The 27,629-nt window shown below is 42.2% G+C and overlaps 1 protein-coding gene across 3 annotated transcripts; it reads right to left on the bottom strand.

Moving 5' to 3' along the window:
- Positions 1–57: 57 nt before the first annotated feature.
- On the bottom strand, positions 58–27,629 carry CAPN3 (calpain 3). 3 transcript variants are annotated; one of them, XM_063159106.1, is made up of 24 exons: positions 26,900–27,629; positions 21,128–21,197; positions 20,550–20,668; positions 19,837–19,970; positions 19,309–19,477; positions 18,573–18,713; positions 16,133–16,216; positions 15,060–15,145; positions 14,409–14,486; positions 13,800–13,960; positions 13,088–13,257; positions 12,444–12,455; positions 11,081–11,289; positions 10,526–10,562; positions 9,512–9,526; positions 8,339–8,440; positions 6,927–7,004; positions 6,185–6,242; positions 5,529–5,593; positions 4,430–4,498; positions 3,783–3,861; positions 2,178–2,294; positions 1,657–1,715; positions 58–1,042 (listed from the first exon to the last, which is right to left on the bottom strand). In XM_063159106.1, exons 1-24 carry the CDS (start codon positions 27,188–27,190, stop codon positions 1,016–1,018), a joined length of 2,430 nt encoding a protein of 809 aa, XP_063015176.1. In that variant the 5' UTR covers positions 27,191–27,629; the 3' UTR covers positions 58–1,015. The 3 variants fall into 3 exon arrangements, with proteins under 3 accessions (XP_063015176.1, XP_063015177.1, XP_063015178.1); XM_063159107.1 differs by lacking the exon at positions 9,512–9,526; XM_063159108.1 differs by lacking the exons at positions 12,444–12,455; positions 13,088–13,257; positions 13,800–13,960; ... (7 more) ...; positions 21,128–21,197; positions 26,900–27,629 and adding an exon at positions 12,373–12,393.

Below are 27,629 nucleotides of genomic sequence, written 5' to 3'. Positions count from 1 at the left end.
GGAAGAGTGCTCAATATTTTATCTTCATCTGTTCTTTCAGAATAAGACCAAAAAGCCTAGGCCAAAATCCAGTTGGTTTTATTTTTGATTCCATTAAACTAATTGTACTTGCCAATTGGAATAATATTCCCAAAGTGGTCATGCTGACATAGATTCTCCTACAAGCCACCTCTTGCAATAGACATGCATGCTAGTGTTGGGAAATAGGACCTGCAGTAGGGGAAATAGGTGTGTGTAGATATATAAATTTGTATGTATAAGAGATTGTCTGCCTCAAATGGCAAATAAGTTTCTCAATATTATGGGGAATGCAGTTACAATGAAAAACATTTACAATGTCCACATCTGTAATCAGGATAAGTACTAATAATGAGAGCAAATTGCTCAGTTCTGGTACTTCTGCTGAGGCATTACATCAAGCCATACTCTGGTATTGCAGTCTGCTGTGCCCTACTCTCCCATTTCTACATAGCAGAGATCCAACCTGCACAGCCAAATCTGTAACTGAGTCATTGGGTTGCATAATATTAATGCAATTAGCACAATCTCATGTGAATTATTCAGTAAACATTACAAAGAGATGAAAGGATAATACCAAGAGCAGGACAAAGAGTTAATGACCAATTACAAGGTAGTAGTAAACACCTTTGACTTTCATAGTTAGATACAGTCCCAGTTTCACCTCACTTGAGGGAAGACCTTTCCAGTTGTCAGCACAAGCAGAACAATTTTGTATTCTCCATGTCTTCACCATGCAGACAAAGCTTAATTCAGTCTTTAATAAATTAATCTTTGTTGCCCAAAGGAAAAATGTCAGGATGCTATAAAAGTAGTTAGGAAATATGCATACTGTGCTGTCCACTACAGTGTGGTTGTCTCTTTTTCCAAGGGCTTCTTCCCATGTGCTGTTCATCTTGAGGAGTGAATGACATTATTAGGAATTGCCCTTGGGATGAATGGTGCTAGTCCTTGAAATCTTCAGTGTGATCTTGAGAGGTGGACACTGGCTCTGGTGTTACGCATACAGTGTGAGCTGCAGCCACTGAAAGAAGAGTTAAAGGATGGATGAGTTGTTGGTGTCCTCCCACAAATTGTGTGAAGACACCACCATCTCTAGCTGGAAGGCAGCTGCTTGCTGTCACTTAGCATGGAGTGGCAGTGGGGAATTTTCTTGAGTCTCTTGCTCCTACTCCTATTTCTCCTTCCATTGCAAAAAGTGATGGGTGTTTTTAATGTCCTCCCTAACAGTGGACATGAAGCTGAAACTTTCTAATTCTTCTTAACAAGATTTTTTTAAAGGTAAAGAACTATGCTAAGCCCCATTATCATTTAATACCATATCCTTATGTTTGATCTGAATTGCCTCATAAAAAAAATCTCAAAAATTTTTTATGGGCTTTAAAGATGATATGGAGAGACTGCAGCCATGCCCTTCAGCACCAACTGGAGTCTTACAGAGCAACTGTTGTTGGCAGATCATGGATGTTTTCCATGTAAAATTGGTAGCAAAATTTTAGGAGGTTTTGGGGTTTCTTACCAATTGGGTGGCAATTCTCTATTCATAGAATTCTCCCTTGAAAACATGTGCAATGATTAATACAATTAAAATTTAGTATTGTGACATTGTGTTAGACATACTCTCATAAAGCAGTTTACCTCCAGGACATTGAGCTTAATGATGCCATCTCCATCTTTGTCAAAGGCATGGAATGCCCCTAAAGTAAGGAAACAAAAATATGGGGGGTAGATTAGGTTACTGTGTGAGTAAAGATGATTCCCAGACAGGAAATCAAACAGCGCTCCCATTGTGAAATGCCAACTTGCACAGGTCTTCACTTGTGGGGTCACTTTCTCCTGTGTTTTTCCTTAGTCAATTCAAGGGGAAACACAGTGGTTTCTTCCGTGTTTGTGTGAGACAACTTGTCATCTTAGATTCCCTAAGAACATGTCTGTTATAATTAAGACACTACATAGAGGCAGTAGTGCTGTGAACAAACTTTGCTGTATGATGAGGCTCTGAGCAATCTGGTCCAGTGCAAGGTGTCCCTGCTCACAGCAGTGGCGTTGGAACCAGATCATCCCTGAGATCCTTTTCAACCCAGTCCGTTCCATGGATGCAGGGCTGTGTTTGGGGGCAGGAGGGGAGGCAGTGCCCTGGGACTGGAGTAGCCACTCACGGAACATGGCGTCCAGGCGCACGAAGCAGCAGATGAAGCTGTCAAAGTCAATGTTCATGTTCTTGTCGGCGTAGCGCATGGTGATGATGTCGTAGAGCTGGTTGTTCAGCCGAAACCCTGCAGGGAAGCAAAAACGGGCACAGCTGGGCCTCGGGTGGGGAAGGCACTGCTCCATGAGGGGTGGGCCCAGCTGAGGCCCAGGCTGGAGCGTCCTGCTGCAACTGCCAAACAAAATCAAGTGAAGCTGAAAGGAGCTTCAGTGTGTCCAGCTGCCTTCCCAAGCCAGGAGCAATGCTGTGAGAGGGCTCTTAGCACGTGAGTTACCTCAGGCTGTAAGTGTGAAGAGGAGAGCTGTAGCCCCAGAAGGCCTGATGACTCAGCTGGGCCTGCTGAAAGCAAATCAGCTAAAGCTGGCGACAGAAATGCAAGAGGAAGTCGTTATAAAAACACAATTAAGCAGTGGTCAGAAAATAGACAAGGAGGCAACTTCTTGGTGTGGTAGGACTGAACTTTGGCACTGAATGCTGCAGCCTGTGCTGTGCCTTGAAAAGGTCTGTCATGGTTTGGGTACAGCTGTTTGTTGGCTAAATGCAAGGTCATGCACAGCTTATGTGCTGTAAGGCTCTGAAATGTTCTCAGTCCTAAAGTCAGGGCAGGAGGTATTTAAGTATTTTCTCTTTTTACAATGACAACTTCCCTGGTGAGAACAGAAACCTGAAAAATAAAAATGACCCATATTTCTACCACAGCAGGAGTCCAAATCCAGGTGTAGTTTTGTCTTCAGCAAAGGACTCCAGAATCACTGAGGTTTTGTAAAGTACAAGGTAGCCATTTGTTTCTGTTCCTTGACCTGCCAAAATACTACTGAAAAAAAGGTGTCACTGAAATCATCCCAACTAGTTGAATAGTGATACTACAGATTTTCTGATCAAAGTGGTTGTCTCACTCCCTTAGAGACCTTTTGTGGGGAGAGGCCTGCTCCCCAGGGGAAGAAGCATACTGGTGTGTCTGAGACAAGCAGGAAAAGTCCAAAGTCCCTCTTATCAGAATGAATTTCATTAACTGCAAGTTTTGCAAAAATACTTTCTTATCATTGTGCAGATAAAAGAGACTGACCCCACAGTGGCTCAGTATGGAAGAAACATTAACATGACTTAAGAAATGCCCACCCAATTGCCTGTAATGCACACTTGGACATAGACCTGCTGCATCCCAGTTTCAGGGCCTGTACACTTAGGTTGAAGGTTTTCCACTGTTCTTTGTTTTTACTTAGACAAACGTATAGAATCCAGAGCTTAAATGAGAGTAAATGCCTTCAGCACTCCCTGGTCTCCCTGAATAGCAGGACCCTGAGTAGGACATCCTTAAGGCAGCAAAGCATCACTCGTTGCATTAAAGAGGAGCTGAAGAGATCTCTTTGGCTGGCAAGACATACAAGTCTTGCCATTTGGATATTTGAGAAGCTCTGCTGGGGGAAAAAAATATTTTCTCATTTCTCTACGATCTGTCTTTAAAAGGCAGCCCAGTGTTCAGTGATCTCACCCTGTGATGCACCAAAACAAAACCAAGTTTCTTCATCTGTGGGCACTGCACAAGGGACAGTACCTGCATCGTTGACTGCATTGCGCATCTCATAGCTGTTAATGGTTCCTGAATGATCTGTGTCATAGCGCTTGAAAATTTTCTGGAAAAAGAAAAAAAACCACAGAAAACAGTAATAAAAACTTTTACTGCTCTTGAATGCACTCACTGAGTGGATGTGGGGCGTGTGCCTCGGGCACTTGGAGGCTTTGCCATGTGCCTTATATTGCCATTGCTAGCAATATATATAATAACTGTTTCTTCTCAGTTGCAAAGTAAAATAATTTAGATCCAATTTCTGGGAAGACAAAAAAAACTCTCCCCTTGAGACTCTCCTTGTTTGACTTGAGTTTATGCTGGTAATCCTCCCTCTTGATTGCCCTAATTAAGCTATTATTGAGGCCTGATTCTAGTTCCCATCATTCTCCTCCTTTAATTTGTATGCCTCTGTGCAACTCTCATGGGGGAAGGCTGTACATGGGATATTCAGGCTATTTGCTTAGCCTGTGAAGTAGGATGAGGAGAGACATTACTTTTCATTTTTGAAGCTAATTCACAATTATTTTTTAGCTTTTCTTCTTGATGGAACATATGTGGAGAGTTCTAGTTTTTCTGTAGAACACTTGCACTGCAGAAGCTGTGAAGAGGAGCTGTGAAGATACCAGCAATACCTGCCAGCTTTTAATCTTGTCCCAGAGATGTCGAAATTCATCAAAGTTTATCTTCCCTGAGCCATCTGTCTGTGACGCAAACATTCAGGTAAAAAACCCACAATACTTTTAGGATAAAATTAATTAAGTCTGCAATTACTGGTAAAATGATGAATGTAAAACTGGGTTGGAGATCTCTTCAGCATAAAGAGTTGATTCACCTTTGCAGTAAAACATTTGTAAACGTTTTGGTTTTTGTGTATAGCATAGTGCTTCAGGAGTGTGAAGTACTACTTCTACTTTGTGTAGAAGCAAACTTCTGGTACAGGACACAGCTTTGCCTCTGGAATTATTCTAAAAGTGCACGAATAGGATGCTTTAGTGGGATCCTCTGAAATACCTCCAAATGTGAAGCTCGCCTAATGCTTTTTAAGACAACTGAGCTTTACTCTGGCATGGATCTCTTTCTGCCTTGCTTAAAATGAATTAAGAAATAAGCAAAATGTTGACTAAAGCTCTTTTCAAAAATGTGTTTAGGCTCCAACCATTATGGCTGTGGGTTGTAGTTACACTTTTGTTCTGTTATATTTGAATGCACTTACATTCTCTGAAAATTGTGTTATGTCAAACTGGAAAGCCTAGGGTGGTTGTAGCAGAGGTAACCACATGGCATCTTATAGTGTGTTTTATTGCACTTGTTCCAGACAAGTTCTGCCTGCATTGCAAGCTGAGCACTGTAGAATATGTGATACATTACAAACTTAAAGAGATAAATATAGTAAATTTATTGGCAAGATCTATAGTTATGTTGACTCTATTTCAAATATAATAATGAAAAAATCATGCTTTAGTACCTAATGTGGCCAGTGTCTGATACCTAAAGAAGAATGTCATACTGACTGATTTATTCTGTAGTTTTCTTTTTGGGGACATCTTTCTCTGCCAATTATATTAACATTGAGATGGCTGGAATTAAGATGTGCCAAACCAGGAGTGCTTTTTTATTTGACCACGGAATACAATTTGCTGTTTTGTTTCCCTGCCTTACTAAGTGGCATGGTGGTGAGAAGTGGTGAACTCGAGTGGTTTCATGCAGTCCCTTTTCACCAGGAAAGGATACATCCATTAAAGCAATCATGCTGCGGCAGGATTCCAATTCAAACCCTTCTGACCTTAGGTCCTTATCTGAAACAAATGATGCCAGGTGAATACAAATAATGCAAATCAGCAAATGATTTTCCTCTCAAGTGTAACTCTAATCAAAGTAAAAGCCAAACCTACTTCCTTTGTCCTGTAAGAAATGAGTGGTAGAGAAATCTGAAAAGACTCAGTAATGTTACTGCCTGTGAATTAGATTTACTTTTCTTGATTTGTTACATACAATAAAAAACTCTGAAAAACTCTAAACTAATACCTAAATTACTAAGGAAGTCCAGGGTCTGTTGGTTAAAGTTTGCTAAACAGGGAGAAATGTTTGCCTCTCCACTAGAAATTTTTAAAGGGCATTTGCAGACTGTGAGAATTGCATTATTGTCCCAGTGGTAATTCCAATGAATGCATCTGCTCATTTCTACATTATCAGTACTAACAACCTGTAGAGATAATCTCTGTGAAAAGTTCAGCTTGTGAAAGTCTCAGATGCATTGTCCATGGAAATGTAACTAGGAAATTTCTGAGTTTGAAAACATCAATAATTTTTAGAAATTCGGGGAGGGCAGTTATGCTCTGTCACAGATTTCTTTGTCCAGGGTTAGTAAAAAACATGCTCAAACTCACGTTTTTTTACGACATTATTGAGAACATTCCTAAGTTCCTCAGCATTGATCTCCATGTCCTGTTGGAAATGTGGTGAGAATATCATTAGTTAAAGAATTCTTTATGAAAAACAATTTTATGGCTGAATATGCTATAAGACTTTGGTCACTTTCCAATTAGACATATACATGTTTCAAACCAGAGGGCATTCTACTTCATGTGAACATTAGTCCAGCCCTTTCCTGAGGCTTAGGTACAAGGTAGACCTGAAGTTACCATACAGTGCTCATTAAACTACAACTAGAAGAATGACTGGTAATTTCAAACCAGTCTATAAGTAAAATACTAAAATCAGAAAATTCCTGTATCCCATATGCAGCCACTTGATTTATGCAGTTCCTTGATCTGTTTTTATCTTTAACTTCCCTTGTTAAGCATATACCAGAGGGCATTCATTTCTAACTTGTTTATACTTGCTGTGCAAAACAGCATCTTGTAGGAGATAGGAGAAAAAAAGCTGAATTTAAGTAAGACTCCCTCAGACACAGTGAGAATAGTTTATACATACATATGAGGATAGCTGTGTACTTAATGGGGTTTTTATTTGATTTTACTTATCTCAAAATCACAAAGAGAATTTGATGGGAGGAAATTCAAAGGAAATTTTGATATTCAATGTTTTGAATCTATGGAATAGTTGATTTAGGGGCTGTTGTGGCCAGGCTGCTTTGAGGGCAGAGACAGGGATTGATTGCATACTTACATCCCCTGCAATCTGTCGGAAAATATTCCTGAACTGTTTTTGCTCTTCACTCTCCTCATGAGCTTTTGTTGAAGAACGCTGAAAAAAGACAAGCAAAGAAGAGATACATCCTGAGCCCAGTGGAAAAGAAAAAGGGCCTGGATGGCTCATTTACCCTTGTGTGAGGGATCATCTTAGTGAATCTGGAGGCCTTTGGAGGAATGGGCTGTCCTCCCACTTCTTTCCCTATGGCTTTGTTAATTCTCTGCCTTAAAACTGCCAAGTATTTAACTTCATCCCATTGTTTTCTCTTCTATTTGAAGGTGCCTAAATAACACTGATAGTTATCTTCTAAATTTTTTGTTCCAAAATATTGCCAAAGAGAAGTTTGGAGCAGAAGGGGCTTATCAGAGATTCAAAGAATGGTTTTGGTTGAAAGAGACCTTAAAGATTATCTTGTTCAAGCCCCCCTGCCACGGGCAAGGACACAGCATCTGCCTCACAGCTGCTCTATAGGCAATAAATGACCATGTGAGAGCTCTTTACGATGACGGGGAGGGGCCCTTGCTGAAGACAAATAGCATATGAGACAGAGAAAACGAGGAACACGAGGCTTTCTCAGACACGTGGAAAATGCAACCCTGAACTCTGAAGCTGATACTGAAAAGGGAAATGAAAGTTATAGGTAACAAAGTGGATTTCTTGGCTTATTTCTTGTTTTCCTTTGTCTAAATGCAGAGGAAAGTTTAGATTGGTTTTCACTTCACCCCCTGCATGCTCTAGCAGTCATGCAGCACCCTCCCTGTAAGCAGATGATCCAGCCATGCCCCCAGATGCCACAAGCCTGGATGTGGGATCTGGCTGTTAGATGTGTTGTGTCTCACCCACCTGCAGGAAGAAATTCTGAATTTGCTACTCTGTTCTCCTCCTCCCTGGTAGAGAGGGAGAAGAGAGGGGTGCTGGAGCTCCTGGGTTTACCTGTCCTTCATCCTCTGGCCAACAAGGACTGGGACAGAGGTGTGTGTTTGTAGCAGAAGAGGCTGTGGTCATTGCCAGGAGCTTGTGCAGCCCCTTGGGTGCAGTTTGTGCACGTGCCCTTCTAAAGCGGTACCACCTCAGGGGGCTGAGCAGGGGTGAGCTAAATGTGGGAAAGGAATCTCTCACAACCAGAATTCTTGTGTGAGAGAGCAACCAGGAGATTTTTCAAGCAACTAAATCCTCCTGTAGAGCTGTTAAATACCTGAAGGGACAGTCTCTCTGTGCTCGTGCTCATTAGATCCACATAAACCAGATGAGAGTCATGTAAAGATTTGATGAGAAGCTGTTTAGTATCTCAGGGCACCTCTTTGCCCCATTCCTGTGCTCTCCTCAGCCACTCTTTCATGCTAGCCAGACCAAGCCCTATTTCCCCCTCTGCCACTTGCTGCAGAAACCTTTTTCTTATCTGCTTGGGTTTTTTCACCATCTTTGCCAGCATTTTCATCTGCTGTCAGCTCCTTATTGCTGTTTGCTCTGTCAGAAACGAAGATGATAGGCTAGAAGAAGAAGAAGAGAGCAAAAGAGAAGTGGAAATTACAGGAGAAATAGTGGAAAGGAAAATATTTGGTTGCAAGCATTCTGTGGAAATACATGCAGCAACAACTCCTGCTCTTGAAAGACAGTCATTGAATCTGTTTGGTTTGTTGTTTTTGTTTGGGGTTTCTTTGTGTGGTTTTGTTTTGGTTTTGGTGTTTTAGTTGGTTTTTGGGTTTGGTTTCGTTTTCTGGTTTTTTGGGGTTTGTTTTTGTTTTTGTTTTTTTGTGTGGTTCTTCCCCTTGTTTGTAAGCAAAATAAGCCTCCCAGATTCTCATCACACAAACTGATGAACTTGCTCCTCAAGGACAGTAGCACTGAAAACAAACCAAATGTGCATAGTACCCAGAAAAGGAGTTATTTGTGTAGGAGCTTGTTAGTTATGTGAAGCATATGTTCTTTATCTGTACTGACTCTTGAAGCACTCAGCAGTAAGCAGCCATTTGCAATTGTTCTGCTTTGGCGCATTTAAAAGAAGGAAAAAACTGCTACATGATGTGAATGTATTACTCTAGAGTATTAATTACAACCAGCCTCTCTTGGGATTAAAATATCTGCTTACATTTTCAAGGTCCAAAATGTGTTGTGACAAATCAAAGACAGAACACAAGACTTTGGTGAGCAGAAACTTCAGGAAAGAGGAGCGGCCGCTGCACTAGCTGGTGGAGAGCAAGTGTGAGGGCACACGTCTGGAGAAGGGGTGCTTTTCACTAGCAAGGGGTGTCAGGTTGCCTCTGGAGGGGCAGGGAGGAGGAACAGTTGGAGCAACCCAGAGGACTGAGCTGAATAGTTTGTTACCCTTTCACCACCCCTTTGAGTGAGAGGGGTATATGATGCGAGTGCTATTTCATTAGAATCTCAAGTAGGAAGACAAAATCTTTGTTGCATGCAGATGGCCTCGTATCCAGCACCCTTCATTAGCTAGGTCAATTTCCAGACAGAGAAAATTATAATAGCAGGGAACTCTGTCCCTGCTCATGCATTGCACATGCTTTTTGCCTTGCTGGCACTTAGCACATTGCACAGGTACCTACCTTGCCCTTTTTCTTCTGTGTGAAGAGACAAAATTAAAAAGTGCTTGATCAGATTATGCAGCGCTGAAGGCAAACTTTTTTTTTCCCCTTTGTCATGTTTATTTTTCCAGTTCCTATACTCATACAAATTTTCACATTTCCTATATTTATAGAGCTTTCAAATCACTAAAAATGAGGGAACATGCACCCACCAAGAAATGGCATACTGAAGGAAACACATTGCAGAAACCATAATAAAACTGTGTCTCATCTCATCTGGGGCTTTGTCTGCTTGAATAAAATCTCTTTAGTTCTGAGTATTCCTTTTCTTTTTCCCAACCTGCTAGTGTCGGGGAGATTGAACTTCTATGCCCATAGATCAACGATACCTGAAGTGACAATTTAATTCCCTCACATCTGGACAGTTGTTTTTCACTATGACAGCAAACAGAAGGGGAACATTTCTGAGCAAATTTTGATGGCGCTCAATTCTGTGCAACAGCATTTCCGCTGATTTTTTTTTCAAGACTTATTGTATTGTTTGCTGTAGTATATTCCCACAAAGATGTGTAAAAATCTCCAGAGGGAAGAGTTAGAATTTGCCTTGGATGCTATTTTGAATCAGAGTGCTCTTAGGATCCCTTTTCAGAAAGCAGTACTTCAAAATAAGGTAGTTTTTTCTTTATTAGATGAGACACCAATTTCACAAAGAAAGTATCTCAGGGCACAGAGCTAGGCCTCCCTTGGTAAATGGATAATCTCCATTGATGGAGACAAAAACAATGCTTAGCATCCAGCTTCTCTATGCCAAGACCAGATTTCAAATTTGCAAAAGCGTTTTGGTGTGAATCAAGTTCGGAAAGTAGCATATATAAATCAAGTGTCAACAGAAGTATCTTAATGAGAAAAAAGATGAGAATTTGGTAAAGGTTCTGTCATGTAGCTGCAAATGATTTCCTGCTGTTGGTTTCCCTAGGTATCATGTTCCTCTCCTCTCTACTCCTATACACAAAAGAGGACCAGGACAGTACTTACCAATGGACGTTCTGCCTCAATCATGTTTTCGACCTCCCTAAGTAGGAAGCAGAAAATAAAAAAAATCAGGAAAGTGACTGTTCCCAAAGTTGCTTGTTTCTTTAGGTGGTTTTTAAGCAGCCACTCAAACTTTTCAAGCAGCCAGTGGTGTGGGCTGGCTTCCAGCATTACAGCTGCAGGCTTTAGGAGCAGTTTTTTCCCAGTTTGAGCTGAACATCCCAAGTACCTTTTCCAGGACAGCTGCCACCTAGCTTACTCCTGTAAAGAGCCTTTATAACAGTGAATTGGAAGTAAAACAGAAGTTCTTTGGCCTTAGTAAATGCCTAATGGTTAGTTTGCAAAGGATATCCTGCAAGCAGTAAGTTTCTCCAAAGACAACTCAAAGCAGGTTCTTGTTAATCTATAAAGTAAGCTTGTGGAAATTAGTTTGCAGCCTGGAGTTTCTAATGAGGTTAACAAAATAAAAAGCAGGATGTAGCAAACTGATAACATGACTGTAGCTGACTAGTGAGGTCACTCCACCTATATGGCCAAATAAATGGCTCTGCAACTTACTCTGAAAGACTTCTTTTCTCTGAGAAGACCCTGAGGATGAATTCTCCCTCCTGGTGGGGGTCATATGTCGATGGGATGATGACGTACTCACTGGGAGGTAACCGGAAGCGCTCAGAGATTTCTCGCATGTTTATGTAGGTCTTACTTCTAGCTTTGGAGGCATTGTAGAGGAAAAAATCCTTCTGCAAGTGGTGCTTAGTCCCATGCATCTGCAGAACAAATGAGTCCATTTGTCTTCAAGGAAGTCTTGCCCATTGCCCAGGTGGGTTGCCATGCGGGTGGTGCACGGCTGGGACAGAAAACATAGGAAGCAGCAGCTTAGCAAGCAGGGAGCTGAGGACTGGTGGTAGCTGGTGGCAGGTACAGAGTCTGTCACCTTTGAGTTGCCACTGACTGTGTCTAGTTGGCTTCTGAGGGCTGCTCCAGCGCCCACCTGCAGATTGTGTGGCTGACTTCTGCTGTGTAGGCACTTGTATCTGACTCTTTTTCTAGATGCTGGGTTGTGTGTAACCAAAGCTCAGCTCAACCACTTTCCTTGGAGGGTGCATGGCCAGGAATAGTGTAAGCAAACTCCTACATGCAGAGTGGTAAAGTGAAGGTGCTTTCAGCATAAACATGTCCTTGCCTAGACAAAACATCTGCTGAACAAATGTGATAATCAAACATTGCATTAGTTCAAATGTGAAAATTAAGCCAAGAATTGTGGACTAAACACACTTGCGGGCGGTTTTTTGCAGAAATAACCACCTGTAAGATAGTTGGCAAAGACAACATTCAGACTGTCATCTTTATGTTTTCCAGGTAGCAGCCTTCAGATGAGCTTGTTAGCAAAACTTCTGATGCCGATGATTCAGCTACTGTCAGGCTCAGAAAAAATGTAATCTGTGTACTTTTGATAAGCTTTCTTCAATGTCTGAAAATACCATAATTTTCTAAACCACTCAAAGACTACAGAGAAAACTCTGTGACTGCAGAATGTAGGCCATTTGTATTACGTTTAGGAGGGAAATGCAAGTGGCTTAGGGTGGTTCTGCATGGAGTGCAGAGGCTAAGCCCTCACAGGCACTGCTTCCCGGATCTCTGACCAACTGTGCAAGTGATGGCCAGGCCACCACAGAAGAGAAAAGAAGCATTGATGAAAGGGTCCAATTGAAAATGGGGTGCGAGTGAGAAGGAACTAAAAATTACTCAGAAAATATTACTAATAACCACTCAAAGCGAAAAGGTTAGCAGTTCTACTGCTGTTACATCCCTGAAAACAAACTTGACTGGACAGTCTCCTGCTGACTTACTGCCAGGCACTACAGTAACACTAGCTGTGGGTATACACCAAGATGTCACTCTGGCTCCGTTCTGCGCATACCTCTTTGGGCACCTTAGGGAGAAACAGAGAGAAGAAAGAGTCAGAGCTGCAAAGGGAGACTACATGTTTATAGGTCACACAGAAGGTTTATAGGTCACAAAGATCTGAGCACACAGTAATTAAAATGCCCTTAGTCAGATAAGCACTTTCCCTCTTCCTTTCTAAGTTTCTTGACTTCTACGTGAAATCAGCTAAAATCCGAACCAAATATGTTTGTGCAAGGGATTGAGTAAATTGACTTTTTCATCAAGTCAATAGCAGGGACAGAGGTTAATTGCTATTTGTGAGCCTTGGATGTCTGTTTCATTTTTCACACTCTTCTGCCAATGAAATGCTTAGTTTCAGAAAGGACAAAAGGGAGATTGAAAAATATATGTGAAAGAATATACTAAAATCTGGCATTAGGTCACTATAAAAACCTAAAAAGTGTCTTACTTAATAGATGGGTAAACCCTGACATTGCTGTTGTACAAGGAGTTAGGAAGAGTTTAATTTCCTTCCTCTCTTTCAGATTTTCTGACTCTCTTGCAAAGCAAAAATTGCAATTGATGTAATCAGCTTGAATGATTCAGTGACTCTCTTGGTAAATACAAACTGTCAGGATTTGTGACCACAGTGCAAAGAGCAAAATCTAGAGCTGTTACCTCATAGATGGCAAAGCCAATGGTGTACAGGTTGGCTCCCAGCTTGCGCTCTTTCCTCCTGTTTTTCTGCATGAGTGCGACAAGGAAGCTGCAGATAACCTCTTCATCCTCAGGATCATCATCTTCCTCCAGAAGCTTCAAGCGATACTGGGGATTGGTCCAAAACGTATCTGTGAAATTCCATCAGCAACCCAAAGAAAACATGTAAAGCTTCAGTCTTCTAATGATGCTCATGATCAAAGGGAACTTTTAAGTTCCCTGCCTATGGCTCCTGAGGGAAAGGTTGCAATTGGGCTGAGACATACATGTTTTTTTTTACATATTATGGCTGTTACTTAATTCTAACAGCTGCATTGCAAAAGAGGATATATGGAGAACTGCCATCTGATAAACCTCCTAATTCCCAAAGCTATCCCTAATCCACAAAAGTGAATTTCCCAAGTGAAATCTAACTGTTAGGGTGAAATTCATCCCTTTTACTTGGGGCACTGTGAAGTACTTGAACAATGATTTATCTTTGCCAGGGTTGCCTTTTGGTCTTACCATGTTCTGTTACAGCATAGTGACAGTAGATGTCCAGCAACCAATTGCATGCCTTGTCCACTGAGAAAGCAAGGCTTTTCCTGTGGCTGAGCACTAACTAGGTTGTGGTATGACTCAGCCTAACCTAGTCCCCATCAAGAGGCTGTATCCCTGAAGACCCTTTGCTCACCTGGATAATTGCGGCAGCCTCCAGCTGAGCAGCCTCTCACCCAGCGTCCTTCATTAACTGACACGGTCCAGGTCTGGAATTTATCCACTTCCAGAGCATCAGGTGTGAGGTTACAGATCTCAAGCTTTGTGAAGTGCCTCATGAAATCTTGAAATGAAATCCTGGAGGAATTGAGGGGAAATTGAACCCACATGCATTTACATGGTTGGTGGTTGTCTGAAAGACCCTGGGGAGGTGGAAGATGGTGCCCAATAGCACTGTCAGTACTGGGACAAGTTTGCAATGGGAGTGCCATGTTTTCCAAATGCTCTTGGTCTGCTGGTTGGTGAGTTACCACAGCTACAGCTCCAAACTCAGGGAAACTGAGCTGACAGGACGCTAAGTAGGAAGGGTGATGGAGAGCTTGTGGAAGTGTAGCATAATTACAAAGACTGTGCTGATGGCACTGAATAATCTCTGGTGGGAAAATGAGAGGATCACAGAGCAGGGCTTATCGGGAATATGAAGGGGAGCAGAGATCACTGCAATGGTTTTAGTAGATTGGTAGTAGTGCAGTGGCATTCATTTTTGCTATGATTGCATATTTCCTAGAGAAACTGATGCTCTCACCAGAACTCCCCATCCTCCACAACCTTGTGCTGCAGGCGGATTTTCTCTTCTTCGTTAACAGAGTCCCACACCTCTGACCTTCAAAGGAGTAAGCAAGTTAGCTTAGGCTTTGCAATACAGTTTTCATTAAAGTTTCTACACTTTCGGCTCATAGAGTGAAAAATCAAGAGTCATCTTGCTACCTCCACATAATTTGTAAGCCTTGTAACAACTTGTTCTCAATGCTATTCTCTTCTCTATATGCCCAACAAAAGAAGCAATTGTTCTACTTCACTCAGCCTTCCTCTTAGAATTCCTCTTATTAGCTCTCAAACATGTGCTGAACTGTGTTAATTTTACTTAGCTTGAAGAAAAAGGTGTTTGCAGATTGTCAATGCTGGCGTACCTATTGAAATTCCTTTAAGGAAAACACTGACATCTTGCTTCATTCAGTTCTTTCATAACCTAATTTCCATTTATTAAAGCCTCTCTTAACATCTTATTAGGTGTTCTTTTCTTTTTTACAGCTTCAGCTAAGCAGTCAATGAACTTCAAAATTCAAAGACAATTGAGATACCTCCTCACTGAATATTAGGATTATGCAAAAGCTGCATAAAGGCAAATAAAGCTGCAACTTATTTTTCAAATCATGTGAAGCTCTGTTTTACTCACTTGTCACTCCAGGCTCCATTCCATTCCACCTGGCCCCAGGGGTTTCTCAGCCTTACCAGACGTATTTTTTCCCCTTTAAATACTGTCTAATTGAAAAAAGAAGGCAACAAGAATAGACTGAGAGTTGGTTCAAAAGGAAATGTTCAGCCTGTCACCACACCTTTCAGTGATGGTGCTTTTCTGGGCCACACCCCAGCCTGATCTTCTTGGGGGGGCTGTGGGAAGGCTGTAAGACCAGGAGGTGGCTGCCTGTGGCCACCTTTGCCCAACTGGGTGTTACCCAAATGAGCCAAAACTTGGACAGGTTTCTTTGTCCACAAGACTTTAACTTATTTGAATATAGTTTTGTTTTCCTTGGCTCATAATTCGTTTCGCTTTTCACGCCTCTCATGGCTTTGCTGCCGTGCGTAGGGCCGGGCCAGCAGCGGCTGCAGCTGTGCACAGCTGGAGGGGGGAGCGGGGCACTGAAGCCCCAAAACAGATAGTCTTCAAGAAATAATGAGTTACAACATAGAATGTGAGGCATTTGAAGAAGGCATAGTATTAGGAAACACATAGAGCAATTAATCAGCTAAAACATGGAACACAATGACAGGAAAGAGATAGGGTTAGGAGGACTGATGGGCTAAGCATGTTCAGAGCCAACAATGTCAAACTGACCCTAAGGACTTTGCCAAGCCATAGAGACCAAGCCAAGTACACCGGGAATTGACCAAATTAGGAAAGGAGTTCAAAAGTTTAAGGAGGAAGACTCATCAGGAGACCCCAGCCCATGATGAAGGCAACCGGAACGACCACCAAGATGATCCTCAAAAGAGGTGTCCCCGCCCACGCTCCGCCTATATCACGCCCCATATGAATATTCATGCAAAGATATGATTATGTATATGATCTGATGCAATCTTATATCCAAAACTGTATAAAAGCTTGCTTCTGTTACAGGAAACTCAGAAATCCATTTTGTGATTTCTCCGACGCGTCGCAATAAAATACCTCCTGCTTATCTGACTTAGGCTGAGTCTCTTAAGCAGTTATTCTCGCCTTTTGGGGCAAAATTCGGCATCAGCACGTACCTCTTCCACGGCCGTCACGGAGTAGGCGTGCCCCTTGACGAGCCCGCAGGACATCCGAGTCTCGTACTGCATCGGCATTATGGTCTGTGGGACACAGAGAAACACCCGTGCCACTCACAAAAAGCTCAGCTGCTTGCTCGAGGGCAGGCGCTGCCACCCAGGGCTTTCACAGGGAGGGAGACGCCGTTCGGCTGACTGGATTTTTTGCCTTGTTCTCCCCTTTGTGTTTGTCAAAGCAGTCAAGCTAAGCGCCCATAGAATTCATGTTGATAGTTAGAAAGGAGTGAAGTATGAACTAAAAATGGAAAAAGTTGGTAATATCAATTTGAAAGGACATTTTCTGGTGTCTTTTTCCCTTTTGTGTAGACTATTGCTTTTTGCACTTGGAACATGGCAGGATATAGCATGCTTAATCAAATAATTAGTTTTTTGTATTAGAAGGACTGTTCAGCCTTTTCTCGGATGGTATGTTCTTGTATGGCTCTGTAAGGTTACTACACATGAACTGGTTAAAAATCAGAGCAAATCAACACCTAGAATACTTTCATCTTTCCACATGGCTGCTATCTTATCACAATGACATTTTAACAACGTGTTTAATACACTGTGCCGGCTAACTGATACTATCTTATTGCATCTAACTTTCAGGAAGGGCATAGCTGTGTTGCTCAGGTGTAAATATATTTGCTGTCTTAGTCATCAGCTTTTAGTGTGTCTGATGGATTTTTACTTGTGTATCTGTGAGCTCTGGAATTGGCAGCAGGATGGCAGATGCACACAGCCTGCTGCGCTTGTACGAGAGATCTCCAGTATTGGTAAGAGGGGTAGACCCTGCCACGTGCACGTGGACCAAGAGCAAAACTTCTCCTCCTTCTTTATGTCTGTTGCTGAGAGATGCCTGCAAAGTCCTGTCAGTAACTCTGCCACCCCTTCTTGACACATCTAATGGCATGAAAAAGGCAGGGCTGGACCCTGAAATGTTCTCAGCTTGCACAGGGAGGATCTCATCCAAATATTTCCTGGATGTTGCAATTGTTTTCCATTATTTCACTTCAGCATCTATTTGGTTTCTTTTCCCTTGATTCTGTTTTCATACTATAACCTCACACCTATTTCCTTTTTTCTTCATTTCTTCTCTAGTTGTTGCCATCATCACTTGTCAAAACCCTTTTCTCTTCTTTCTATTTAAGAACATTAACTTCTGCTGACCTGGACAACTTCTCAAAGTCCAGGTTTTGGAAGTGTTTCATCTGCCTCTTTCCATTGAGAGCCCTGGTTTTTTTCCCTGGTGATGGTTCAGGAATATGTAATAACCAGCAGCACAACAGCTGCTGGAGCAACAAGTGTAGAAAGAGTTTTGCAATCTTCTTTTAGCAGACAGTCACCGAGGAGGAAATTCTCCCCCCAGACATGGGAGGTTTGGGCAGCCATGCTTGCAAAACAAGATAGTCATACTGGTTTTTCCCAAAGAATGACACCATTTAAGTCTTTTAGGAAGAGCTAAATACGGATGCCAGAAGAGAAAAAAAATCAGCTATTTCAGCTGCAAATGCAGAAGAAAGTTTGCACAACCAAAAGTTTTGAGTGATGTAATTGTGGACGATTTTTCTTTGGTTTTGTTTTGTTTTTCTCCACCCTTCCCTACACCCCTGTAAAACAAGAGATGTAATTTCATTGTCATGGAAATGCAGCTCCTTAAAGGGAAAGGTATGACAGCTGCCTGACACAGAGAAGGCAGCAAAGTGTCCCTCTACAGATTTGAAAGGTTCTAAGTTGTCCAGTATGGGATTTTTTTCTTAGAGGGTTTTAACAACCCTCTATTTTGCTAGATACTTATGTGGATATGCTGGAGTTACTTTGTATTTCATCACACATATAAAACTCCAAATACTTTTTCTTTTCCTTGTTTTTGGGCATTTTTAATGAGGACTTTGTTTGCAGTAATTAAAAAAAAAAAAAGTGTCCCTAGAGCAGGTTCTCCTCTGTTAATGGGTAGAGGACTCTGTCTCAAAATAAGTTCACCAAGAGATTTTTTGCCTTGAGCGAGAGCTATGCAGAGCTTGCTTTTTCTTTCTGTGACATTCCATGCACACTCAAGGATCTTGTTCTATTCTAGTATTTTAGTTTGTTCATACTCTCCACCCTATTCAAGCAAGAGACTTGATAAAATTCACTAATAAATTTCTTGTTCTGCAAATTATAAGCCTATGTCACAAGCCAACAGCCTTTTAATGCCTCAGTATCAGTGAAGCCCCCTGGTATCAGTCACTGTGCTGGAAAGCACTCAAGTCTGTCAACATGCACATCAAACAACATCCATAAGAACATTTCATTAGTGTTATTCTGCGAAACCAAAGAAGGATTTAAAAACATAGGTGATATGTTTTTCTAACAGTTTGTAGATAAAAGCATTCTGAAGTCAACTGCTTAGAAGACATACCCAGGCTGGCCTCTCCTCGATGCCCTGGTAGTCTACAGTGGACTGAGTCATCTGTGCATTTTCTTGATTCTTCACCATGCGAGCAATCAGTTCCCCAATGTTGCTCCGAGGAGCTGATCCATAGGAAAAGCCTAGGTCATCCTGGCACAGAGAATGGGAGAAAAGTATCATGGAGGAAGATGAATGGTAAAAGATAGTCCAGATTACTTCTCTTTTCCCTCATTATGTCCATACTTATCTACAGTGGTCAATAGCACTGTTCTCCCACCTTTACTGAAATATGGTACTCCATAAAGTACTAATTTTTTAACTTTTGAATTTCTTTTTTCTAAAATTTTTTCACCACAATAAGTGAAGACAGTCTGAAGCCATGTGGACAATAAAATGTTAATCGGCACACTTAAGATCTTTGACATGAAGATTTGTGTCTCAAGAGAGTTGTAGCATCCTCATACTAACCTATTTCATTGGCTTAGGGTCTTGAGGGGGAAGGGGTACTGATTTTGCTGATTGTACCTGTTCTTTCCACCTCCATGTTCTACTTCTGTTTATTTCCCTTTTGGTACTCACTGTTTGCTAATGGCTGGTCTCTAGGGAGGATTACTCCATCTCCTAGAAATGGATGTTTTCTATGTGGCCTAAACCAAGCAGTTCCAAAGGTGGTATATATTTGGTTACGAATGGAGAGGTCCCTCTCCTCTGCCATTTCTTATCTGCAAAGTTCATATGGACTCACATCAATGGAACTGGCCATGAGGGATCCTCTGTCAATGGCATGTTTCATGATTTTATAGATATCTTTAGGGGCATCCTTTATCTCGTAGAACTCTGTGACTCCTCCAGTGAAATCCTCCATGGCTTCAGTGGTGTTGCCTCCCTTCAAAGCTTCATATGACCCATGGAGTCTTGAAAAGAGATAAAAAGAGATATTTTACACAGGTATAGATACCTACCTATGTATTCATATCCAACTTGTGTGTATAACTACAGCTCTGCAAACACACATACTAAAACCCCACAACCCATCTGTCTGGTAACTCACAATTTAGAACTTCTAAAACATGCCACCCGAACACATAGGGAAAAAAAAAAAAAATGCTGAAAATCAAATGTAGATTTCCGAATGGGTAGCAAAACTTCTTAGAAAATACACTTTAACCCATCTCCAGCTCCAAGGCACGGGAAAAGGCATTGGTGTATTCAGGTATATTCTCTGTGTACGCAGTGGTGCAAGCACCGCCCCGGCAGAGGCTTTGCACTTTACTTTGCATAGGCCTTTTCCAGGAGGGCGCTCCAGAACTCGTTGCGCTGGGAGGACTTGGTAAAGACCAGCTGGTTGTTGTAGGTGGGTAAGCAGTCATCGATGACAACATCCACCCAGTCTCCATAGCGCCAGAACTGCTCAAAGGCAAACAGAAAAAAAACAACAACTGGATCGACTTGGTGCAGGGAGGGGAAGCTTGGCTGAAAAGTCAGGCTGGGAGAGGAGAAATATGGAAATACACTTCATAATGTGGCCAAAACTGATGGCTACAGTGAAGGAGGCAGCTGTATTGAATTCCTCTGGGCAAAAAGCTCCTTAAGAGAACCAAAGGAAATGCGGAAAGCAGTCAATCTTTTCCGAATAAGAGAACTTGTGTGCCTAAAAGCAGCTGCTCTTGCCAAGTGCCCGTGTGTCCGTCTAGCTGCAGCGCTGCATCTGAGCAGTGAGGCAGGAGCAGGCTCCTGTTGCTACTCCTTACACCCAGGACACTGCAATCTGAAAATGCTTCCTTGCTGGGCTAATGCTCCCTAATCGCTTTTATTGGCTGGCCCTGCTGGGACTGCCCTGATGGAACAGTTTGGGGTGAGGCAATTCAATCCTTTTTCCTCCCTTCTGTCACTCATGATTCCAAAGGGTGGGGAAAGAGAGAAGGGCGTGCAAAGAGCTGAGCTTTGAGTAAATGCATATGCTCACCACTAGACGGAGCGACTCACCTGGAAGTGAAAGATTCCAGCATAGTTTTGTATAAAGGACTGGTCATGAGGAATGACTCTACAGAGTAGTTTTTTATTCAGTGTCAGGCAAGCAATGGCAGCCAGAAACCAGCAGTTACCTGTGAATGAGCAGAAGCAGCAGACAAAATAAAGTGAGAGAGCAACTAGAAAAGGAAAACCTGAGATATTGCAAATGACGTTAATTCTCAGTGGAGTATGATTGTCTGTGTTTTGCAGTACTTTAGCACTTTATCTTTTTGTGCTCTAGAAATGCTCATGGGCATTGTTCATGACTGGGTACACACAGGCTAAATAGACGATATTCCATGTACTTTGGAAAAAGCCTAAAATCTGATAAACACTGATACCTGCATTAAGAATTCCCTGTGGCATGTGAATCTTTCACTAAAAGTTCTTGCCTAGATTGCTACTAAGCAGATGTCAACAATTTGCTACAGAGCAAAGGAATCAGTGAGACAGAGAATTTCAGATATCACCTTAGAAATGAAAGAAAATTAATGGAGAGCTGAACCATGATGTAGACTTTAAAAAGTGCAATTGAAGTACGAATTTCATACCTAATTCTCCTTGGCAGATATCTGTTCTGTTGGCTCCACCAATAATAAACCGTGGATTCTCACAGATTTCCTGCAAAACAGAAACAGATGGATGAGCAAAAAGTGTCCATAATGACGCCTGTTTAGCACAGAAGTAAAGTCAGTTTTAGAACATTTTCCTATAGGATAGCTTGTGGTATCAAAACCTCTCTCACAGTTGTCAACTGCAGAGTTTCACTATGAAAATGTTTTGATCCTGGATGTTCCAGACTCCAATCAGAGCTTTCTCCATGCACCTACAGGGTCGAATACTGAGCCTGGGGTGCTCCCTCTGTACTGAAATGTGTAAAGACACTGAAAGGAGAAGAATTGGGGAAAATATTTTTTTCTGCACAATGATGAAAAAACAAAACATTGGAGGGAGCGGGAGAAAAAGTAGATGAAAAAACCATCAGGTGACCAGACTAAATTATTTTAAAATGATCTTATGTCCAATTTGTAGTAACTGGCATGTTGGGGCATTGAAAGGGTTGAAGAATGTGTTTCATTGGGAATGAACCCCAGCATTACTCCTTCTTAAAATTAGAGGGTCAGATGTTTAATTACAAGAAATAATCAGTTGCTGGTTAAGAGATTTTGTTCTTTCCCTCACGTTTTAGTATTTAATTGACAATGCTGCATTCAAAAATGTGTATAGATATATTCTGTCTCCAAGGACAGGAAGGTCTCCTTTCATTCTGCGCATTGCACAACGTATTGGGTTTGTCTGTATGTATACTACAACAGAGTGGGTACAAGATGCTATACATGTATAAATGATAAAGACATTTCTGCAGGGAGGGAAGACAAAATGCAGCAAGTGAGATGGGACAATTGCAGGCTTACATAGCCCTTTTCTATAATGAACAAAGACTGTGGAAAACCAGACAGAGGAAAACCAAGGAAAGTAGTGGCTATAACCTGTCCTACAGAGTGAAAAATGTCCCTGCTTTATCCCATTTGTCATACTCAAATACTTGGTATGGAGAAGAATAAGAAGAAACAACTTCTGGACACATGTCTTATGAGGGTAAGGAAAGAAAGATATTGCAACCTGAGGAGCACCGTCCTGAGCAGCTGCAAATTCGGAAGAAGACAAAGTATAGTCCAAGAGCCCAATTTATTGAAAAATGTTAGGACAAGAGTGGGAAGGAGACAGAACAAACAATTGACAATTGCTTGTGTGGCAGCATACACAGGCAGCTGATGCTACCTCTATAGTCAAAAGCTTCTTATTGATATCATCAGTTTGCTTGGCTCAAACTCGCTTCTTTTGTCCTTCACAGTTATCAGAAGAGTTGCTTTGATGTAAGCATTTGGATTAGTCATACAGCCAGACAGAGAGATCAGCTTCTGCCACCCACTCTACCACCAATCCCTGCATGCACTTTACTTTCCTTGAGGGAAGGAATGGTGGGATTGTCCTGTTATTTTGGGCCTTGGTGAGCTGTTGAGGTCCAGTTCTGTCAAAACAGATGTTTGAGATGCCTTCATGCTTTTCTCCGCTCACTTGTCTTTTTGAACATATTCTTCCTTATATTGCTGTGGTGCTCTGCTGAAAACAGGTCTTACATGCAAGGTTTTTGGTTTGTGTTTTTTCCAACTCTATTACTGTATTTTGACTCTATCTTGCTCTTATTGTAACTAGCTTTGAAATCCAACATGCTGTGCTTCAGTTGAAAGTAGTCAGGTGCCACCTAGTTGTTTCCAAATATTAAATGTACAGCGATGTGTTACTCAGAGGGATTTATTGCATCTTGGGGTCATTTGTTTTGTAGGATGCTTGGTAAAGGAATGCAAAGGAAAGAATCATGCAATTGTCATGTGGTGTGGTTTAGCTGTGACAGAAATGCTTTTCTTGTCTTTCTTTATGCGTTCCAGGTGTGTATAGCACACTGTGGACATGATTTTAATTTGTGTTTCCTTAGTTCATCTCCAGCTACACTAGTTTGCTGAGTACAGCTGAAGTTACAGAGAAAGGGTATTAAGGTTTACCAAGGCTGAAGTACTCAGTCAGCAGAGCGAGATGACCAGGTGTCAAGATCCTGGTGGCAGGTCTGTCCTTCCAGTCTTCCTGGCTGAGCAAGAGATTGCTCTTCATCTCTTAGGTCAAATTATCATAGAGAATCCCAACAGGCTGCACTTCACTGAGGCAATGATTCATCTTTTAAAAGAGCCTCCTCTGATCTGAGTGCCTCAGACTGCCTCGGTACTACCCAAAGGAGCTTTGTGTTGCACTGGATTGACCCAGTTCAGACTGTAACTTCATTGCAAAGAAAACAAAGAATCCCAGGAAAACCTTGTAGTGGTGCATGCTGCATTCTGGGAAGAGATTACTTACGAGTCAGTTGGAAGGGAGCCCTGGAAAATGCAGAGGCAGCATGCAACTAAAAATGGCATTTGACCTTTGTTACATTTTCATTGGCTTTTCTTCTGTATCAGGAAGAAATCTGCCAGCCAGCTTATACTGCCGCAGCAAAAGGCATTAATTCCTTTAAAAACTGCCATTCATAAACTGTGACATTCTAAGTAAATTCCCTAAACTGATCCTATCAAACAGAGGAAGGATCTTTTTCAGCCTAAGACAATTTGTAGCGTCATCGTCTCTTGGTCTCTTGTGGTCTAGACCATGCTTTTAAATGTCTGTGCTGTGCACTTCAAGGCACAGCTCAATGTCAGACACCAAGCTGCTTTTAGAGCTTCTGAGTTGGATTATCTTCTTCCTGAAGTTCTGCCTTGGTGGCACTAACTTCCATGTTTGCTTTGTGGTATGACCTGCACAGGGAGACATTTTGTGATGACTAAATTCAAACAGATTCACATGTGTGCAGTAGATGATCTGACTGATTAATTTTCATTCCAAGCAAAATCCAGTAGTTTGTTGGCTTGATTTTATTTGTATTCATTATGAAAAAAAGCTCCTCCTGGTGATTTTCTGGCTATGGAGAGGATCATCATAGGGAAGTCATTGAATGTGGGGGTTATGTTGTGACTTGGCTGTGAGTGAGGAGAATACAATGGTGCATTTGAAAGCACAGTGTCACAGTAGAGCCTTCCTATCAATACCCTAGTGTCATTAGATCCATACAGGACTGCAGCAGGACCTCTCAATATTCTGTGCTATGCTATAACACAGACTTTCTCAGCTCTCAAAGATCAGTAGCCTCATCCTTGCCCTCAGCTGTGAGAAATCTCCACTGGCAGCATAGTTGTGAGAGGCACAGCCAGTCAATGAGCTGGATGTGACCTGTTGTAGGTGTAAGCAGCTCTCTGGGCTTCTCTTTCCTGCTGTGGGTGAGTGAATAGTTTAATATTTTGCCTTAACTGAGGGGGATTTAATTTTCTCTCTATGTATCTAAACCATGGTCTGCATACTCTGAACAGAGACGCTGGAGGAATGGATCCTTGGGTCCTGCAGACTTTTCTCAGGGGAACTTTCAGGGCTCTCACTTGGCTTTTGTCTGATTAGAGTATTAGGAGATCTTCTCTGTGCATTCATGTCGTGGCATGGCAGTCAGTAGCTGGGTAGAATTACAAATACCTTTTTTCTGCCCCCATGCTGGGGCTGCCAGCTGCCCTGCACAGCACCTGTCCTTCCCTGGGTAAGGGACAAGGCCAGTCCTCGTGCATTTGCTGCCCTCGCTGACGCAGAGGACAAGCATTTTGGGAGGTGGCAGAGGAGGACCTGGCCTCTGGGTAGAGGGGCTTTGATACAAACGGATGAGGTGACGTGACTAAGGTGATTCAGGAAGCCAGAGAGTCAGGAATACGTTGTGTATTTCCCAGCCCTCTGTTTTAAGTGGGATCATAGAGCACACTGATCACTTGTTTATTTGCTATATCTGGAGGTATGTGGCACATAAAATGGCACAGGGAAATGATCTAGACTGGTCACATTAGGACATTCTCTCAGGAATTCTGAACTGTGAGGTATTTTTTTTTCTTTTAGACTACATTATCAAGTTTCATTCAACTATTGACCTGAATTTCAAAGTGATTAAAATTACAACTTTATAAGTTAAGAGTAAATTTCATAAGCAAAAGTACGTTCTTTCTTTGGGGGCGGAGTGGGGTGGGAAAACTATTGCAATTTAACAGGAACATAAATTGTCCATATCTTTACAGACTATCACAAAACACAGCCTGTGCAATGGACTATATGTGGTGCTCCAATGATTGCTTTAACCTCTTAGTAAAATACTCTTTAGCCCAGTATTACTCCTGTTTGTGTAAATAAAAAACCCAGATAGCTTTGGGTTTGAAGTTTGTATTTTAAGTCTTACATGGTCCCCAGCCTGTGGCTGCTACATGAATAGTAAGTCCAAAGTTACATTTTCATGAGAGACTTAAAGAAATGTCTTTGGAACTAAGACCCTGGTCTGAACCTTTCCAGTAACAAAGGTTTGGTGTGTGCCTGCACAGTTACACACAAGTCCGAGGTTACATTGTACATTTCTTTTGTTTTGATGCTTTCTAATATGACACTTGCAGTCTGTCTGCTGCAGGATGCTGGCACTCATCCACTGTACTGCTGTACTGCTTCCCTCTGCGGGGAAACAGACGAAAGGGAAATCCTATCCCTTTACACAGCTGACTTGGGGCTGCATTTAAGTCATTCACACACATTTCTAGAGGCTGATGCAGCCACGGTGATGATGAAGGAGTGACAGGGCACAAGTGACAAGTGCACAGGGCACAGCAGATGGGGAACTTGTTTCGATCCCTCCACATTGCTCAAGTTGTTGTGACAGAAGCACATGGCCTTCCTCCATCTCTGTAAGAGCCACCCACAAGACCTCGTGGTCTTTTGCTATTCAGTTACACTCCTGTGGTCAGTTGTATCTATCACCACTGACTTTCCCACTGAAGCACAGATTTGGGCACAGGGGAAGTATGGCAAATATAAAAGAGGTGGCCAAAACCTGCCAAAGAAATGGAGCTGTGGAGGCTCCTGAGAACAAGGCTCTCACTATCAGACCAGGGATGGCAAGGGCCAAGGCACTGTCCCAGGGGCTGCCTTGCTGCAGGGGAGCAACTGCCCAGCAGATATGACAGGGAAAATGTGCGACTCCTCCTGAAGTAGGAGGGAGAATCAACTGGGAACTGTGGTGTTAGTCCTCTGCCAGTGAGAGAGACAGGGGAAAAAAAGATGAAAAAGAATAGGTAGGCTGGCTGGGGAATAGCCACAAAATAGGAAAATGAATGGGATTAGTACCAAGAGTGGGTCTCCATAGTGCTTAGAATACCCACATTAATGGTAAGTGGGACAAGCAATGCAGGGAACAACTAAGAGCCTGTTTGACAACATAACCTGTCCTTTTATTGTCACACATGAGAAAAATGGCGGAATACCAAAATAGAGGTTTAAGTGAAACAAAGTAGTGTTAAAAATATTAAGTCTCAGCAAACCCAGTAACTTGTTGCAGAAGGAGGAGAATTTTTCTTTTGTACTTTCAGGCAAGAAAATCCCAGGCAAACCATGCAAGAAGAAAATGAAATTCCCCATATCTCCTTCTAAACATTTCATTCCATCTCCTTTGTTGCTGCTGTTCTATTGTATTTTAGTCATTATATAGACATTGTCTAAGCTTTCACAGCCCTAGCTAGTTATCCTTAGAGCCCAGGAGAGCTCTAAGGAAATATACTTCCAGTTTATTCCACCTGCCTCTCAAACACACAATTTCTGCCAAAAAGTAAGCTCAGGGTGTATACTTCAATTTACAGGAAAGGGCAATCAGCAAACATGTTACTTACACGTGGTCTTTTCCATTCAAACTTGACAGGGCTTTTCTGGCTGTAGAAAAGGGATGACTCATTTGGGGGGAAATCAGGATCTTCGTAGAGAATGTTTTTCTCAAGGCACTTCTTGTGAAGCTCTTCATATGTCTTCTCCTTTACGTGGATAATGGGCTGATTGCGGCTTATAATGGCAGAATAGATTCCCCCCGTGCCCCCTCCTGCCCCCTCCGTAGTGCCAGCAGTGCTGCTGGGGACTGACCCAGCACCCGCTTGCTGAGCCACCACTGCATTTATGGCGGTCGGCATGGGAGTCAGGCTGACAGCAAACGCTGAAAGGCAGCGGGATCTTGCAAACTGGAAGGAAATTTCAGAAAAGAGGAAGTTGCCGTGCAAACCGTCTTCTCGGTCCGTTGAAAGACTTCTAGTCAAATTTGCGAGCCAGAAAATTCCATGGGGTTTTGCATCCTCCTAAAGGACCATATTTTGTCATCAGAAATTGGAATTTGTTGCTTGATGTGGGACAAGATGATCAGTTGGCTTACTCCCGTATCTGAGTTGTATCTACGGCGTGTGTGTGTGCTGTCCTGTGCGTGTAAGTGTCCAGAAGGGACAAGCTTTAACCGTGAAATCTAAAAATAACTACAGGCAAAGAGAGAGGGAAAATGAGAGGGGGGCATTAGTGAGATGGTGTCAGTCTTCTGTGCAGCTTGTGCCGAGGCCAGGCATGTTCCTGGGACGGGCTCTG

Source organism: Melospiza melodia, chromosome 6 (genome assembly GCF_035770615.1).
Source record: "Melospiza melodia melodia isolate bMelMel2 chromosome 6, bMelMel2.pri, whole genome shotgun sequence".
In the NCBI taxonomy this organism is placed as follows: domain Eukaryota; kingdom Metazoa; phylum Chordata; class Aves; order Passeriformes; family Passerellidae; genus Melospiza; species Melospiza melodia.
This window is presented reverse-complemented; position numbering and strand designations above follow the sequence as displayed.

Excerpts from the sequence above, each read along its gene's own strand:
- CAPN3 (XM_063159106.1), bottom strand. The coding sequence starts at position 27,190 with ATGCCGACCGCCATAAATGCAGTGGTGGCTCAGCAAGCGGGTGCTGGG. Across the intron at positions 21,198-26,899 it reads TTGAATGGAAAAGACCACGT|GAAATCTGTGAGAATCCACG; the intron begins GTAAGTAACATG and ends TCTGTTTTGCAG. Across the intron at positions 3,862-4,429 it reads ACAAGATTAAAAGCTGGCAG|AAAATTTTCAAGCGCTATGA; the intron begins GTATTGCTGGTA and ends TTCTTTTTCCAG.